The sequence below is a fragment of the Bos javanicus genome, chromosome 5 (genome assembly GCF_032452875.1).
Source record: "Bos javanicus breed banteng chromosome 5, ARS-OSU_banteng_1.0, whole genome shotgun sequence".
Taxonomy (NCBI): domain Eukaryota; kingdom Metazoa; phylum Chordata; class Mammalia; order Artiodactyla; family Bovidae; genus Bos; species Bos javanicus.
In genome coordinates, this window is record NC_083872.1 from 120,554,104 (window position 1) to 120,569,139 (window position 15,036).

A 15,036-nucleotide genomic window follows, 5' to 3' on the forward strand; every position below is an offset into this window, starting at 1 on the left:
TCGCCCCTGAAGGCCCTTCATCCCCTCTTGGGTCCTGGTCCAGAGAGGTGCGTCCCCAGCTGCATCCCTGCCGTGTCTGGTCCCCACACCCAGCGTGGCTGCGGGCAGTGGGACTGAGCAGTTCCAGGGCCCCAGGCCTGGTTCCTAATGGCCTTCATTTCTTCTTTCTTTAAGAATCTAAAGTAATTTATTTAAGAATATATTTTTTCTCGTTTTGTTGGGGATTGTGGTCAACCTCACCAGCTTGTAGTTTGCAGAATTCTTGGTTCTTTTCCTTTTGAAAATAAGTCTTGTCTGGCCTCGGGCCCCCTTGCTGGTGGCCAGTGGTGGTTTTGCTTTGCTAACTTGCTTTGTGTCTCTGGAACTGAGTTCTTCTGGACCTAGAGATGCAGCATGTAAATACCCAGCTCAGGTGAGCATGTACCCTGTGTGGCACATGGAAATATTTTCTCTCTGCTCATGTCGTTATGTCTGCGATTTCTGGATAATCTGGTTGTGAAGCCTGTTCTCTTATTGGATCTGTGATTTGGGGCAGCTCCTCTCCCCAGAGCTTCAGATTCTTGCTGGTGAAGTGGAGACAGTAGCTGTGTCCTCTGCCTGTGGCTGTTGCGGGATGAGAGGAATCGTGGTCTCTTCTCACGCTGGAAGTCACCAAGTGAAAAGTGAAAGTGAAAGTCGTTCTGTCGTGTCCGTCTCTTTGCGACCCATGGACTGTACAGTTCATGGGATTCTCCAGGCCAGAATACTGGAGTGGGTAGCCGTTTGCTTGTCCAGGGGATCTTCCCAACCCAGGGATCGAACCCAGGTCTCCCACATTGCAGCTGGATTCTTTCCCAGCTGAGCCACAAGGGACTTAGCAAATGGTGGTGATGGGGATTCAGCTTCTGAAAGGAAATCACTCACCTCATTCCAGAAGCAAAAGGAAGGCCCCTCTGACCCCCACTGCCCCTGGGGGTGCTGAGAGCTATGCACAGGCCAAGTGGGCTGGTCTGCAGATAAAAGTGTGTTTTGCTGGTGACTCCAGCATTTGCTGAACTTCCATGTATTTGGGGCCTGGGTTGGATGCTCAGGACACGAAGGCACGGACGGCCGTTTGCTCTCTCCTCCTCACGGGCTGTCTGGGGAGGTGAGGTGCAGAGACAAGAAGGGCTGTAGAAAGTGTATCCTTAGTGCCTGCCTTGAGCCAGACGCAGCTGCAGCCCTTGGGCCGAATGTGCTGATTCTCACAACAGATTCTGAAGCGGGCACCTTTTTATGCCTGTTTTATCAGATCAGGAAATCAAGGCACAAAGAGACTAGGTCAGGACAGTCAGCATACAGGATGGGACTGGAGATCTCAGAGGAGTTTGTTTCCGCCCCTGTGGCAGTCGCCGAGCAGTGCTGGGAGGAGGTGTCATGCTGACCGCTGCGCTCCCGCTGGGGCACTTGGGGCGTCAGGTGGCTAGTTGTAGCAGATGTGTGGGGGGTGGGGCTCGGGGGGTTGGTGGCTGAGTGACAGGTGGGTCGCAGTGGGGCTACGGACAGCCAGGCCAGGGGGCAGCCGGGCAGACAGTGGGGCTGCCTCCCTCTCTGCTGTGTCCCGCGTGCTGGCCCTAAGTGGACCCTCCCCAGTCATCCAGACACACTTGTTTAACAGAATCTCCAAGTCATGTTGTTCATTAAAACTACTGCTTTCCAAAACATTAAATAGCTTTAAGAGAAACGAGCAAGCAAAGCTTTTCTTTCATAACAGATTTGCAAAGAGTGCCTCCCGAGGGCACCTGGTTTAGGCCTCAGCCCCAGGCTGGTCCTTCTCCCTCCTAGCTTCTGGGGCAGCTTTCTGAGGGGCTGCTGGAAGCCCCTCAGCATTGCCTCTCCCAATAGCCTCATCTTAGCACTTCCCACCTAGATGGAGCTGCCTTTCGAGCTGTAGGTTCTGGGGCCTCCTCATCTGCATAGAGCTGTGCTTTAGGTCTCTAGCTGGGGCAGTGAACCGCTCGCTACCCCCTCCCTGGTTTTGGTTTACACACATTCTTTATGGACCTGGCTGTGCACCAGGGTCTGTTCTGGAGCTGCTGCTTGCCTCGGTGCAGTGAGGGTGCAGATGGGAATAACGGAAGGGCAGCGGGAAACTGGGAAACTCAGGAAGTCTCTGGCTCTGAACAGTCTTGCCCCTGCCCTGGTCCTCCCCTTCATGGCCAGCCAGGCTTTCCTGGAGCCGCGATCATGGATTTACCTGGAGCATCCCTGAGAGGAGAGGCCAGGCTGGAGTGGGGGCTGGTTCTGGCGGGTGCGGGGCTTGGATGGGACACAAGTCCCAGGCCTCCTATCTTGGGTCAGGAGCGCATGCCTTGGGGAGGGAAGGCCGGGCCGGGCTGGGCCGGGCGGCCTCTGTCAGCAGCCCCGGGAGGACCAGCTTTGCGGGAGGGTGTGTCTGGGGCTGCAGAGGGCTGTCGCAAGTTCAGGGGCCCCGTGGCTGAGGCAGCACCTCTCTGGCTGTGCAGAGAAGCTGGACGAGATCCTGGCGGCCGCCGCGGAGCCGGCACTGAGGCCCGACATCGCGGATGCGGACTCGAGAGCGGCCACCGTCAAGCAGCGGCCCACCAGCCGGAGGATCACCCCTGCTGAGATCAGCGTAAGCCCGCCTGAGCTGGGGGCAGGGCCGTGGGCGGGACACGGGGCCACGGGGCCGCGTCCCCTCCCCCGGCTCATGCATGTGGAGGGTGAGGGTCCCTCATTTGGACTCCACTCTTCAGGGGTGGGGGTGAAGGACCCCAAAGCCTCTTCCGAAGACGCTGGGGGCCATCTGAGTTCCCCGAACAGCCACAGTTAAAGCGTGCTGAGTGCTCACCCTTCTGGCTGTGGTGCTCGATGCCTCCTGCCTTAGGCAGGCTCTCTGCCCCCTGGAGCAAGGACCCTAGCCCAGCTGAGGCCACAGCATGGTGTGCCTCTGTCCCCCACCGCCCACTTCTGGGCTGTTTCCCCCCCCCCCCCCCCCCCCCAGCCTCACCGAGGCCCCTGTCTGCAAGAACCCTGCCCAGGGCTGCCTGGGTCCCACAGCTCTGCCCCTGCTCCTCGGAGGCAGGACCTGGGTCTGGCTTCTGTGTCAGCACCATGGGCACCAGGGCTGCTGGAATTAGCACATGGAGGGGCTGATCTCAGGCTTAGGAGGAGGATGGGTGGGGCTGGATGGGGAACTAGGGACCCTGGTGCTCTAGAACCTCCATATACCCCTGCCCCTTCCAACTCTCACAGTCACTGTTTGAGCGCCAGGGCCTCCCAGGCCCGGAGAAGCTGCCAGGCTCCCTGCGGAAGGGGATTCCACGGACCAAGTCTGTAGGTACGGCTGGGCTGGGGGCTGCATGGGGCTGGAGGACTGGGTGGGTCTGGAGTGGGTGCCGGGCTGGAGGCCCCTGTCTCTTCCCACCCTTCAACTGAGGTTGACAGTTTCTCTCCGGGTCCTGCCTCTGCCTGGCGGCGGCCCAGGAATCTCATTTGTTTGTGGACATAGATGGGGGCGAGGGGATGTCAGTCCTTCACCCAACCAAGAGATACTTTGCTGAAAGATACCCCTGAGGCTTCTCCCCATCCCTCCCCACCAGCGGGCACCCCGGTCCCGCCGTCCCACAGACACCGGCGTCCCCGTCCCTGGCTCTCCTGTACCCTGCCTGGCTGTGCCCCTGCAGCCCGAGCTCATGTCACACTTCTGATGCTAAAGCTACTCTCCCCTTGAACCGCCTCCTCCCCTCTCCAGCACTCCAGCTACGTCTCTACGTCCCTCCTCTCCTTCACAGGCAGTTTTCTGCAGAAGTCTCCCTATTTGCTGTCTCCCCACCTGCCTCTTGGCCTGGGGCAGGCCAGCTTTGTCCATACTTAACACTGAAATTGTTCCCACCAGGGAATCCCTCCCAGGGGACACACTTGACTTTCCTGCTCCCTCCTCCTTGAAGTCTTCCTCTCTAGGACTTCAAGGACAGTTGCCGTTTCCCCCTCAGTTCTTAGTCTCCATCTCTCGCCTGCGGGATGTGGGTCTTTCTCAAGGCTGTGTCGGCCTCTTTGCCTTCGGCACCTGTCCCCATGGGGCCTCGTTTCCCCTCACCCTTGGCCACCTCCTCCCCTGACCCTGGGCTGGATCATCTAAGAAGCCCTCCCCACCATGCCTCCCTCTAGGCATCGGGGCCCCCTTACCTCCCCACCTGTCCATCCATCCACCCACAGACACGTCCAGTTTTCTGTCCATCTGTTCACCCGCTGACCCCTCTGCCTGCCCACCCCTTTATTCCTGTGTGCCCGATGCCCAGCAGAGTACATGCCAGTGCTTACTCGAGCATGTGTTTACATGTGCTGGTTCATTTACTACTTACAGTAGCCTTCCTTAGACAACACTGTCAGTAACTCTAGATTGCAGATGAGGAAACTGAGGCAAAGAGGAAAAATGACTTGCTCCAGGTCACACAGCTGCCTTGCCTGTCTTCTGTCCACTCATCTGGCCAATCAGCTGCAAACTGATGGCAAACCCAATCCCTTATTCACCCCAGGGCCCTGCTGCTTCATACACACTCTAAACTGATGCTGGGCAGGGTCTGGGGACTCAGTTGGGGGAGGTGACATGTTTGCAGACAGCTCAGCTCAGCAGTTGCATGGTGGGTATGCAGGCATATTTACTAGGGAGGACCAGTCATGCTTGGGTGTCAAGGAGGGCTGGGGAGTGTGTGTTTGGGTTCAGACATGCAGGGCGCCTGGGGGTTTCTGGGAGATAAGGGGGTGAGTTGCTGAGCGGTGGTCCTTCCGAGACCGCTAGGGTCATTTCTGTAGGTTGGGGAAGAGGGCACAGGAGAGTGCAGCTGTTTTGGAGCCAAGAAGCACGTCCCCCTCACCTCCCTGGCCTAAGCCCTGGGCATCTGTGTTTCCTCCTCATGCTCTGGCTGCCCCACCTAATAGGAGTGGTGCGCTCCCTCACACACCTGGCAGCCCTGCCTGGCCAGGCCTCGCTGTCTCGTGCCTCAGTCTCTGAAGCCCCAGCTTGGGTCTCCCTGTGACCGCCGCCCGGGCTTCACCCTCTGTTTACCCTCCAGTCCACCTCCTTGGCCAAAGGGGGCTTCTGCAGTGCAGAGATCACCCCGCATCCCTGGAGTTACTCCTCTGTGGGCTCCGCGTTGCCTCGGGGCCCTAGGCCATCCTCTGCCGCTTCATCTGGGGATGTTTGTCTCTGTCTCCTTCTGACTTGGCTCCGCATGCACTGTTATCCCCCCACCCTCACTCTCTCTGGATGACCTGTCCCTCAGCCCCTCCCAGTCCCAGTACTGAGCCCCGCAGGTCCAGATCTAAGTGCCTGTCCTTCAGGCTGTGAACCGCTTGGTGGAGATTGCCAGGGTTTCCCTTCCTGGACGCTCCTGGGCTCAGTCCACAGGGAGCTCGTCTTTAGTCCTCCATGCCCTAGCCTGCCACCTGTCACTCACTTGAACGTTGATGGAGGTATCAAGACTCTGGGGCTCCTCACCCCTTGTCCTGTCTATGTGACCCTGGCCACACATCTCAATCCTTGAAATTCAGGGTCCTGACCCATAAACCTGAGGACCATCTAGTACCTACCTCCTAAGGCCACTCTGAGGTTCACTCAGAGGGCTGTACTCATGCTGATAGTAGCTGTAGTCCTGCATCTTGAGGCTGGTGCACAGAAAGTGCTGGAGAAATGCCCAGGTTTATTATTTGGGCAGAGGGCCCCACCTGCTCTGCGTCAGAACAGAGTCCCATTTTCACCCCAAGGCAAGTGGCTTGTCTTCACCCTGCCTTAGAACGCGGTGTGCCAAACCTCCTGCATCCTCCAGGAGCGCTAGCTGGTCCCGCGTGGCTCCAGCTCGTGCACAAGCTGGTGGGTGTTGAGCTGCGTTTATATGCCGCGCAAGAAATGTGGCGGGGAGGAGACCCAGGCCAAACCTGGCCCAGAATCTGTGTCCAGCAGTGGGGGTGGAAGGCAGACCTAAAAATGATGATGGTGATGACGACTGTAGCTGCCTTCCTGGGGTGCTTCTGGGTGCTCAGCCCTGTGCTCTAAGCTTTAAACGGCTCCACGTCACACTTCCGTGGGAGGGGGCAGGTCTCCAGAGATGAGGAAGCTGAGGTGTCAGGAGGCGAAGAAACATCAGACAGTAACTGGCAGAACTGGAATTCAAGCCTTATCGCACACCAAAGGCCCCCAGCCCCACCACACGCCCCTTGTGGTGCTGTTACGCAGACACGGGCGGGCAGTGCTGTGTGGGTGGACTGGTAGAGTGCCACGGCGGCGGGGGGCGGTGGGTGGGGACAGGCGGTCTGCACGGGAATGCGGCCAAGCCCTGAGCCAGGCCAGGTGTAGATCCACAAGCAGTCTTCCCAGAGCCCTGTGCGTCAGCTCTGAGGAGCTGCTCGTCCACTCTCCTTGGCCTGGGCTGTTCGTCGCCTGCAGCCTGACTGAGCGCGTGGGTGGCCCAGCTGTCCGCACTGCACACGGGCACCCGGGAGGCCCCGCCAGGTTCTAGCGAGGTGGCAGGACAGTGGGGGCCCTGCGTGTTCCAGCCCTGCTCTTGCACAGACCCTAATGACATCGGAGTGAGGCAGGAGGTAGGGTTCATTTTAACTCTGTGTTGTCCACGAGAGAACTGGGGCGTCGAGGGGCTCAGGGCCTGGCGTAGGCTTACACAGCCAGTAAGGAGTCAAGCTGAAATGTGGGTCACGTGCTCAGCCTGCCATCCCTCCTCTGCCCAGCCTTCCCGAATTTCTGCCACTAGGGCTACGGCAGTTCATGGGGTCGCAAAGAAAATGCCTTAGTCACTGAACAGCAACAAGGGCTATGGTATGACCTCCTGGCAGCCTCCCCCAGCCCAGTGCCCACGGGTCGCTAGGATGGAGCCTCTCTGGACCTGTCTCTTCACAGAGCACCACTCACCCGGGCCTCAGCTCTCTCTTCCTGGCCACAGTCCTGTTGCCCCCTTGCCTACAGTGAATCACTCCTGCTTGAGAGAGTTCCCCCTTATATCTGACTGTCTCCCTTCCTCCAACCCCGGTTGCCACCAGGGCCTCCCAGTGACACCTGCTTATTCCGCTGCTGGTGGCTCAAGAGGAGGCCTTGCTCAATCTTGGGCGGGAAGGCCTGCTCCGACCACCCCTCGCCCTTCTCTGCAGTTCCGTCCCCACTGCTGGGGTAGGGGTGGGTGGGGGCTGCTGTCTTTGGGCCCTCTCCATGGGTCAGAGTTGGAGTCTTCTCTCAAAAGTCTCTGCTGCTGGGCCCTCCTCTCCCCTGTATTTGAACCCATCCCTCTCCCCAGTCCGCAGGAGCCCTACCAACCTGACGCCCGGCTTGAGGTGCAGAGCCTGGCCTTCCGGGACCAGTCCAGCCTGAGGACCTTGCTCAGACCCCCTGCCCTGGGCTCTCCGTGTCTCCCCGTGTCGCCCTCTGCTCTGTAACCCTAGTGCCCACACCCACCCTGACTCCATCCTCCGGCGGGCAGGCCAGCAGCCCTAGCAGATTTTGAAGATGCCTTTGCGCCCGGGACCTGGGCTGCCCCCGGGGGTGGGGAGAGGGCAGGCGTCCAGGTCCGGAGGGGCCTCCTCGCAGGCCCTGGCCCTCGGTGCCACGGCTGGGCTCACCAGGGCCTCTGTCTGCAGGGGAGGACGAGAAGCTGGCGTCCCTGCTGGAGGGGCGCTTCCCGAGGAGCACGTCGATGCAGGACTCGGTGCGCGAGGGCCGTGGCATCCCGCCCCCTCCGCAGACCGCGCCGCCGCCCCCTCCTGCCCCCTACTACTTCGACTCTGGGCCACCCCCCACCTTCTCGCCACCGCCGCCTCCGGGCCGCGCCTACGACACTGTGCGCTCCAGCTTCAAACCCGGCCTGGAGGCGCGCCTGGGCGCGGGCGCCCCGGGCCTGTATGATTCCGGCGCGGCCCTGGGTCCGCTGCCTTACCCGGAGCGGCAGAAGCGCGCGCGCTCCATGATCATCCTGCAGGACTCGGCGCCCGAGGCGGCCGACGCCTCTCGGCCCCCGCCAGCGGCCACCCCGCCGGAACGCCCCAAGCGGCGGCCGCGGCCGCCGGGCCCCGACAGCCCCTACGCCAACCTGGGCGCCTTCAGCGCCAGCCTCTTCGCGCCGTCCAAACCTCAGCGCCGCAAGAGCCCGCTGGTGAAGCAGCTGCAGGTGGAGGATGCGCAGGAGCGCGCGGCCCTGGCCGTGGGCAGCCCAGGCCCGGTCGTCGGCAGCTTCGCCAGGGAGCCCTCCCCGACGCACCGCGGTCCTCGGCCCAGCGGCCTCGACTACGGCCCCGGAGACGGCCCCGGGCTGGCGTTTGGCGGCCCGGCCCCAAGCAAGGACCGGCGGCTGGAGGAGCGGCGGCGCTCCACCGTGTTCCTGTCTGTGGGCGCCATCGAGGGCGCCTCTCCGAGCGCGGACATGCCTTCCCTGCAGCCCTCGCGCTCCATCGACGAGCGCCTTCTGGGAGCCGGCGCCACCACTACCGGCCGCGACCTGCTGCTGCCCTCCCCAGTCTCTGCTCTGAAGCCATTGGTCAGCGGCCCGAGCCTTGGGCCTTCCGGCTCCACTTTCATCCACCCGCTCACCGGGAAACCCCTGGACCCTAGCTCTCCCTTGGCCCTGGCCCTGGCGGCTCGCGAGCGAGCTCTGGCCTCCCAGGCGCCCTCCCGGTCCCCGACACCTGTGCACAGCCCCGACACCGACCGGCCCGGGCCCTTGTTTGTGGATGTGCAGGCCCGGGACTCAGAGCGAGGGCCTCTGGCTTCGCCAGCCTTCTCCCCCAGGAGCCCAGCCTGGGTTCCCGTGCCTGCGCGGAGGGAGCCCGAGAAGGTGCCCCGGGAGGAGCGCAAGTCTCCGGAGGACAAGAAGTCCATGATCCTCAGCGTCCTGGACACGTCCCTGCAGCGGCCCGCTGGCCTCATCGTTGTGCACGCCACCAGCAACGGGCACGAGCCCAGTGGGCTGGGGGCCGAAGAGCAGCGCCCTGGCACTCCGGAGCTGGCCCCGGCCCCCACTCAGTCAGCTGTGGTCGCAGAGCCCCTGCCGAGCCCCCGGGCCCAGCCCCCCGGCAGTGCCCCCACCGACCCCGGGCCCGGCCAGGGCAGCTCCGAGGAGGAGCCGGAGCTGGTATTCGCTGTGAACCTGCCGCCAGCCCAGCTGTCCTCCAGCGACGAGGAGACCAGAGAGGAGCTGGCCCGCATCGGACTCGTGCCGCCTCCCGAAGAGTTTGCCAACGGGGTCCTGCTGGCCACGCCACTCCCCGGCCCCGGCCCCTCGCCCACCACGGTGCCAGGCCCGGCCTCAGGGAAGCCGAGCAGCGAGCTGCCGCCCGCCCCAGAGTCCGCAGCGGATTCGGGGGTGGAGGAGGCGGACACGCGCAGCTCCAGCGACCCCCACCTGGAGACCACGAGCACCATCTCCACCGTGTCCAGCATGTCCACCCTGAGCTCGGAGAGCGGGGAACTCACGGACACCCACACCTCCTTCGCTGACGGACATACTTTTCTACTCGAGAAGCCACCAGTGCCTCCCAAGCCCAAGCTCAAGTCCCCGCTGGGGAAGGGGCCGGTGACCTTCAGGGACCCGCTGCTGAAGCAGTCCTCCGACAGTGAGCTCATGGCCCAGCAGCACCACGCCGCCACCGCCGGGCTGGCCTCTGCTGCCGGGCCTGCTCGCCCTCGCTACCTCTTCCAGAGAAGGTCCAAGCTGTGGGGGGACCCCGTCGAGAGCCGGGGGCTCCCTGGGCCTGAAGACGACAAGCCAACTGTGATCACCGAGCTCAGCTCCCGCCTGCAGCAGCTGAACAAAGACACCCGCTCCCTGGGGGAGGAGCCGGCCGGCGGCCTGGGCGGCCTGCTGGACCCCGCCAAGAAGTCTCCCATCGCGGCAGCTCGGTGAGCAGGGCAGTGGGGAGGGTCGGGTCCCGTCTGCCCCGCCCCGTGCTCCTCCCCCGTGGCTCCGTCCCCCAGCCGCCCATCCCATCCCCTCTGTCACCTGTCCGTGCTACCCCGCCCTGCGCTCTCCTGTCCACCCCTCTGTCCTTTACCTGGCCTCGTCTGTCTGAGACCCAAGGCTCTTTCAGGGACCTGAGATGTCAGAGGTGCTCTTCTCTGCATCCCTGTTGGTGCTGGCCGTGAAGGCTGGGCGTGAGCACCTCTGCACCCTGCTGAGGCTCTGTGCCCCTGGGAATCCCCGAGGACTCTCTCTTAACCATAGGTGCCTCTACCATTAAGGGTCCTTCTGTGGTCCACTATAAAGTTGCCGCTGCCCCCCGCCCCCAGCTGCTGGACTTCTCGGTGCCCTGTGCAAACCGCTACCCACCCCACCGTCCTCTTTGTGGCCATGTGGCTGTCCCATGTGGTTGGTACCATCTTTCCTCACTTCCTTTTGAAACTTAGAGTACACTGGATCCTTTTCCTCCTAAGACCCACCACCAATTTCCTGTTTTCTGCCCCAGAAACATTTCTGTCACTCAGCACTGCCTTAGAGCCCCTCAAATACTGATTCCTGTGCGTGATTTTCAGAGTACATTAAGGAGCTATTAGATGGAAAGCATCTTCTCTCTCTGCACCTCCATCTGCTTCTTCCCCGTACCTTCCCCATTCCTCTGGCCTCCCCGCCCATCGCCTGCACAAGGTGGGGACTTAGAGAGGCCATGTGGTGCTCTGGACGTGGGAGAGGGACTGGGGGGCTGCTCTGGCTCAGAGTCTGCTGCCACAGCCTCTGGGCTCATCCCTTGGCTCTTCCTTTGAGGACCTCATTCCCAAGAGTGTGCCCCAGAGAGGACCTCCTTGGGCCTGTGGGCTCCATGGATGCTGGTAGGAGAGCTGGTCTGAGTCAGAGCTGGTCACCGCCGGTCAGTCCTTGTCTGCTTTTGCCTTCTGCACCCTGGCGGCTCTCCCCCACTTCTAGCTTTGTGGTATCACGTGGGGCTCCACCTCCTGACTCCTCCTCTCTACCATGTGACCAACCTAGTGAGTCTTTCCTGCCAGCCTTGGAACGCAGAGTTCACAAAGCAGTGAGGAGATCCAGGTTCACAAGGGCTTGTCCAATCTACTTTTTTCCCAGCTAAGGACTCAAAAGATAGGTGGGGGCTTGGGAAACTGGTGATGCCTCTCCTAAGGGGTTTGGGGAGCTACCCTCCAGCTCCTGTCATCCCGGGCTGGCTCTGGCGCCCTCCCCACTTTTCACCTCTTCCAACTCCCAGTTGAACGTGAAGGCCTTATTCCTACCAGGACAATGTTTAAAGTGCCCTTAGAGACGGTGTTAGGGGTGTGGCCAGGGGAGTCCAGTTGGAGTGAGCAGCCCAGGCCTCTCAGGAACAGAGCCCTGAAGGCAGGGTTTCCTGATGCAGCCTGGACCAGCCCCCGTCTTCACTCTCTGCTTCTCCTGCCTCCACCAGCCCCTGCACCCCTTTGTGCCCCTCCTGATGAAAATTAGGGCCGTTGACAGTGGGTAGCACCACGCCTGGCACAGTGCAGGCCTTAATAAAACATCTACCAAATGCAAGTGCTGTCTCTTGTGATCTGAGGCCTAGGCAGGCAGCTTAAGACAGATGCCACAGAAGGACAGACACTTGGTTGAGGTTTGCTGGCTGTCGAGACCCAGAGCCGCGCTCAGGGCAGCCCAGGCCCCGTCTTCGCTCCAGGGGTTCCTGTGGGGCTGAAGCAGGTAGTCTATCAGCTGAGCCTCCTGCGGCATCTCCCGGGGTCTCTCCTGAGCCTCCTGCCGCGTCTCCCTGGGTCTCTCAGGAGCCTCCTGCTGCGTCTCCTGTGGTCATCTTCAGCATTTCCCATTTGTCGTGGCAAGGCTGTCTCGTCCAGTGGCTCTGGGTTGCATCAGGACCTGCGTGTGTTTCCTTTCTTGGATGTGGGGGTCGGGGCAAAGCCAGCAGTTCCAGCTTTTATATTGTATCTGCTCTGCAGGCCCACGGCAGAGTGAGTCTCTTTCCCTCAGGAGTTCCTGCAAAATCCGAGGCTCCGATTGGCTTCATCTGGGTCCCCTGTGTCCCCTGAAATGGTCGCCTGAGTCAGGGAGACCCAGGGCTGCTGTTGGCCAGGCCTGTGTAATATGCTGTTTTAGGGATCAGGGCTTGTGGTCAGCCCAGCAACTGGACAGGTGCTAAAGTGGGGGTGGGGGTGGTATCCAAAGGGGACTCGGATGATATTCCCAGAGGTACCAGGTGCTAGCGAGCCTAAAACAGGAGACTCCTTTGTGCCATGGCATTTATCAGCTTTAGCAACTCACTTTGTTCCCTGACATTGGCCTGGGTCAGATGGTCCTGGATATCAACCCTCAGCAGGTTGCATCTGAGTTTGTAGTCTTGGACAAACTACTTAGCCTCAGTGAACTGCAGTCCCTCGCTTGCGGAATAGTGAGGGTAGCCAGGTGCTCCGCCAGGGCAGCGGGTGGACTCTTAGCGTCCTTATGGGAAAATAAGCAGGCTCTGCACTGGACCAGACCGAGTCACGTCACTTGGTCTTCACCGCCTTTCTGTTGGATGGATACATGAATGTAACCTCCACTTTCCAGACAGTACAGCTGAGGTTCTGAGGAGGGCCATTCCAGCCAGTACATGGTGGCAGCTGACCTCAAGCCCTGCTCTTTGTCCACTGTAATCTGGAGTCTCTGTCATTAAGCCCCTTCTGGTGACACACACAGGGTTAGTGTGCAGTGACTGCCCTCACATTCCCGGATGTCTGACTCTAGGTGAGAGACCACATAATCGTGGTTATCTGGGTCACTAAGGCCTTTTTTATACAGTTCTTTGTATTCTTGCCTTGTCATCTAGAACCAGACATCCTGGAGTGTGAAGTCAAGTAGGCCTTAGGAAGCATTAGTATAAACAAAGCTAGTGGAGGTGATGGAATTCCAGCTGAGCTATTTCACATCCTAAAGGATGATACTGTGAAAGTGCTGCACTCAGTATGCCAGCAAATTTGGAAAACTCAGCAGTGGCCATCAGACTGGAAGAGGTCAGTTTTCATTCCAGTCCCAAAGAAAGGCAACGCCAAAGAACGCTCAAAGTACGGTACAGTGGCATGCATCTCACATGCTAGCAAGGTAACACTCAAAGTCATCCAGGCCAGGCTTCAACAGTACGTGGACCAAGAACTTCTAGATGTTCAAACTGGATTTAGAAAAGGCGGAGGAACCAGAGATCAAATTGTAAACATCCACTGGATCATAGAGAAAGCAAGGGAATTCCAGAAAACCATCTACTTCTGCTTCATTGTCTATGCTAAAGCCTTTGACCGTGTGGCTCAAAACAAACCATGGTAAATTCTTAAAAGAGATGGGAATATCAGATTACCTTACTTGTCTCCTGAGAAACCTGTATGCAGGTCAAGAAGCAACAGTTAGAATCAGACATGGAACAACAGACTGGTTCCAGATTGGGAAAGAAGTAAGTCAAGGCTGTATATTGTCACCCTGCTTATTTAACTTATATGCTGAGTACATCATGTGAATTGCCGGCTGGAGTCAAGCTGGAATCAAGATTGCTGGGAGAACTATCAACAACCTCAGATATGCAGATGACACCACCCTAATGGCAGAAAGCAAAGAGGCGATAAAGAGCCTGTTGATGAAAGTGAAAGAGAAGAGTGAAAAAGCGTCATTAAAACGCAACATTCAAAAAATGAAGATCATGGCATCCAGTCCCATCACTTCATGGCAAATAGATACAGAAAAATGGAAACAGTGATAGATTTTCTGTTCTTGGGCTTCAAAATCACTGCGGACGATGACCACAGCCATGAAATTAAAAGACACTTGCTCCTTGGAAGGAATGCTATGACCAGCCTAGATAGGGTATTAAAAAGCAGAAACATCACTTGGCCGACAAAGGTCCATATAATTAAAGCTATGGTTTTTCCAGTAGTCATATATGGATGCAAGAGTTGGATCATAAAGAAGGCTGAGCACCAAATAATTGATGCTTTCAAACTGTGTTGCTGGAGAACATTCTTGAGAGTCCCTTGGACAGCAAGGACATCAAACCAGTCAGTCCTAAAGGAAATCAACCCTGAATATTCATTGCAAGGACTGATGCTGAGGCTGAAGCTCCAATACTTTGGCCACCAGATGTGAAGAGCCAACTCACTGGAAAGACCCTGATGCTGGGAAAGATCGAGGACAGGAGAATAAGGGGGTGAGAGAGAATGAGATGGTTGGATGGCATCACAAACTCAATGGCCATGAGTTTGAGCCAACTCCAGGATGGTGGAGGACAGGGAAGCCTGGCGTGCTGCGGTCCACGGGCTCACAACTGAGCAGTGATTTCCCTCACGCAGAAATGCGTGTGTGTTCGTTCTGTAGACCAGCACCTACGTTTATCAACCGGAGTACAACAAACAGCTCGTGGATTCTGAAGTCACTACAGTTGAGCCCAGTCAGTGCCCTCGGCAGGCCCAGCCGCCTTAACCCCTGTGTGCCCCGCCCTTCCTTCGCCACTCCCCTCTGCGTCCCGTCGGCTCGTGCTCACACTTCGTCCTTCCTCCTCCTTGGCCTCAGCCCCGGGTGAAAGCACAGGCAGTCAGCACCCTATGCAGTCAGCGCCCCGTGCGGCCACACGTGTTGCCGGCTGGGGCTGCTGGGCGGCTCTTTGCAGCCAGCAGTGGCTAGAGTTTGGCCCTCACTTCTCACGTCGTGACCACAGCTGCTGCGGACACTGTCTGCTGGAGACATGTCCCGAATGTAGGAAGTTCTGGGGCCCAGGTGGGGCTGTTTCCTTCTGGGACTGACCCCAGCTGAAGCTTGAGGGCAGTTGCCACGGCCACTCGGTGGGTCACACCCCCGAGCCTTGTCGCCTGGACCCAGGCCTGCCCGCCTCCTCACCACAGAGACACCATGAGGGAAGAAGTACTTGCTCTGCCCACCTTCTCCACTGATAGCTCAGTCCAGGCTCTGTGTCCCTTTAGCTGCAAGACACTCTGTGGCCTGGAGATCTAAAAAGATCTCAGACGGGGAAGGAGAGGTTACCGCTTACGTCAAGGACTTGAAGCTTGGTAACTTGTGGAAATGTATCTGGAAGGCCCATGGACTTGGCTGC

General features: G+C 59.2%; 1 protein-coding gene across 4 annotated transcripts in view; it reads left to right on the top strand.

Moving 5' to 3' along the window:
• Positions 1–15,036, top strand: part of SHANK3 (SH3 and multiple ankyrin repeat domains 3) — a 49,409-nt gene that overhangs the window by 27,625 nt on the left and 6,748 nt on the right. For all 4 annotated transcript variants that reach the window (XM_061418992.1, XM_061418993.1, XM_061418994.1 and 1 more), the window contains 3 exons: positions 2,484–2,614; positions 3,235–3,319; positions 7,624–9,877. In XM_061418992.1, coding sequence (XP_061274976.1) covers positions 2,484–2,614; positions 3,235–3,319; positions 7,624–9,877 — 2,470 coding nt within the window. The remainder of the gene's footprint in view (positions 1–2,483; positions 2,615–3,234; positions 3,320–7,623; positions 9,878–15,036) is intronic.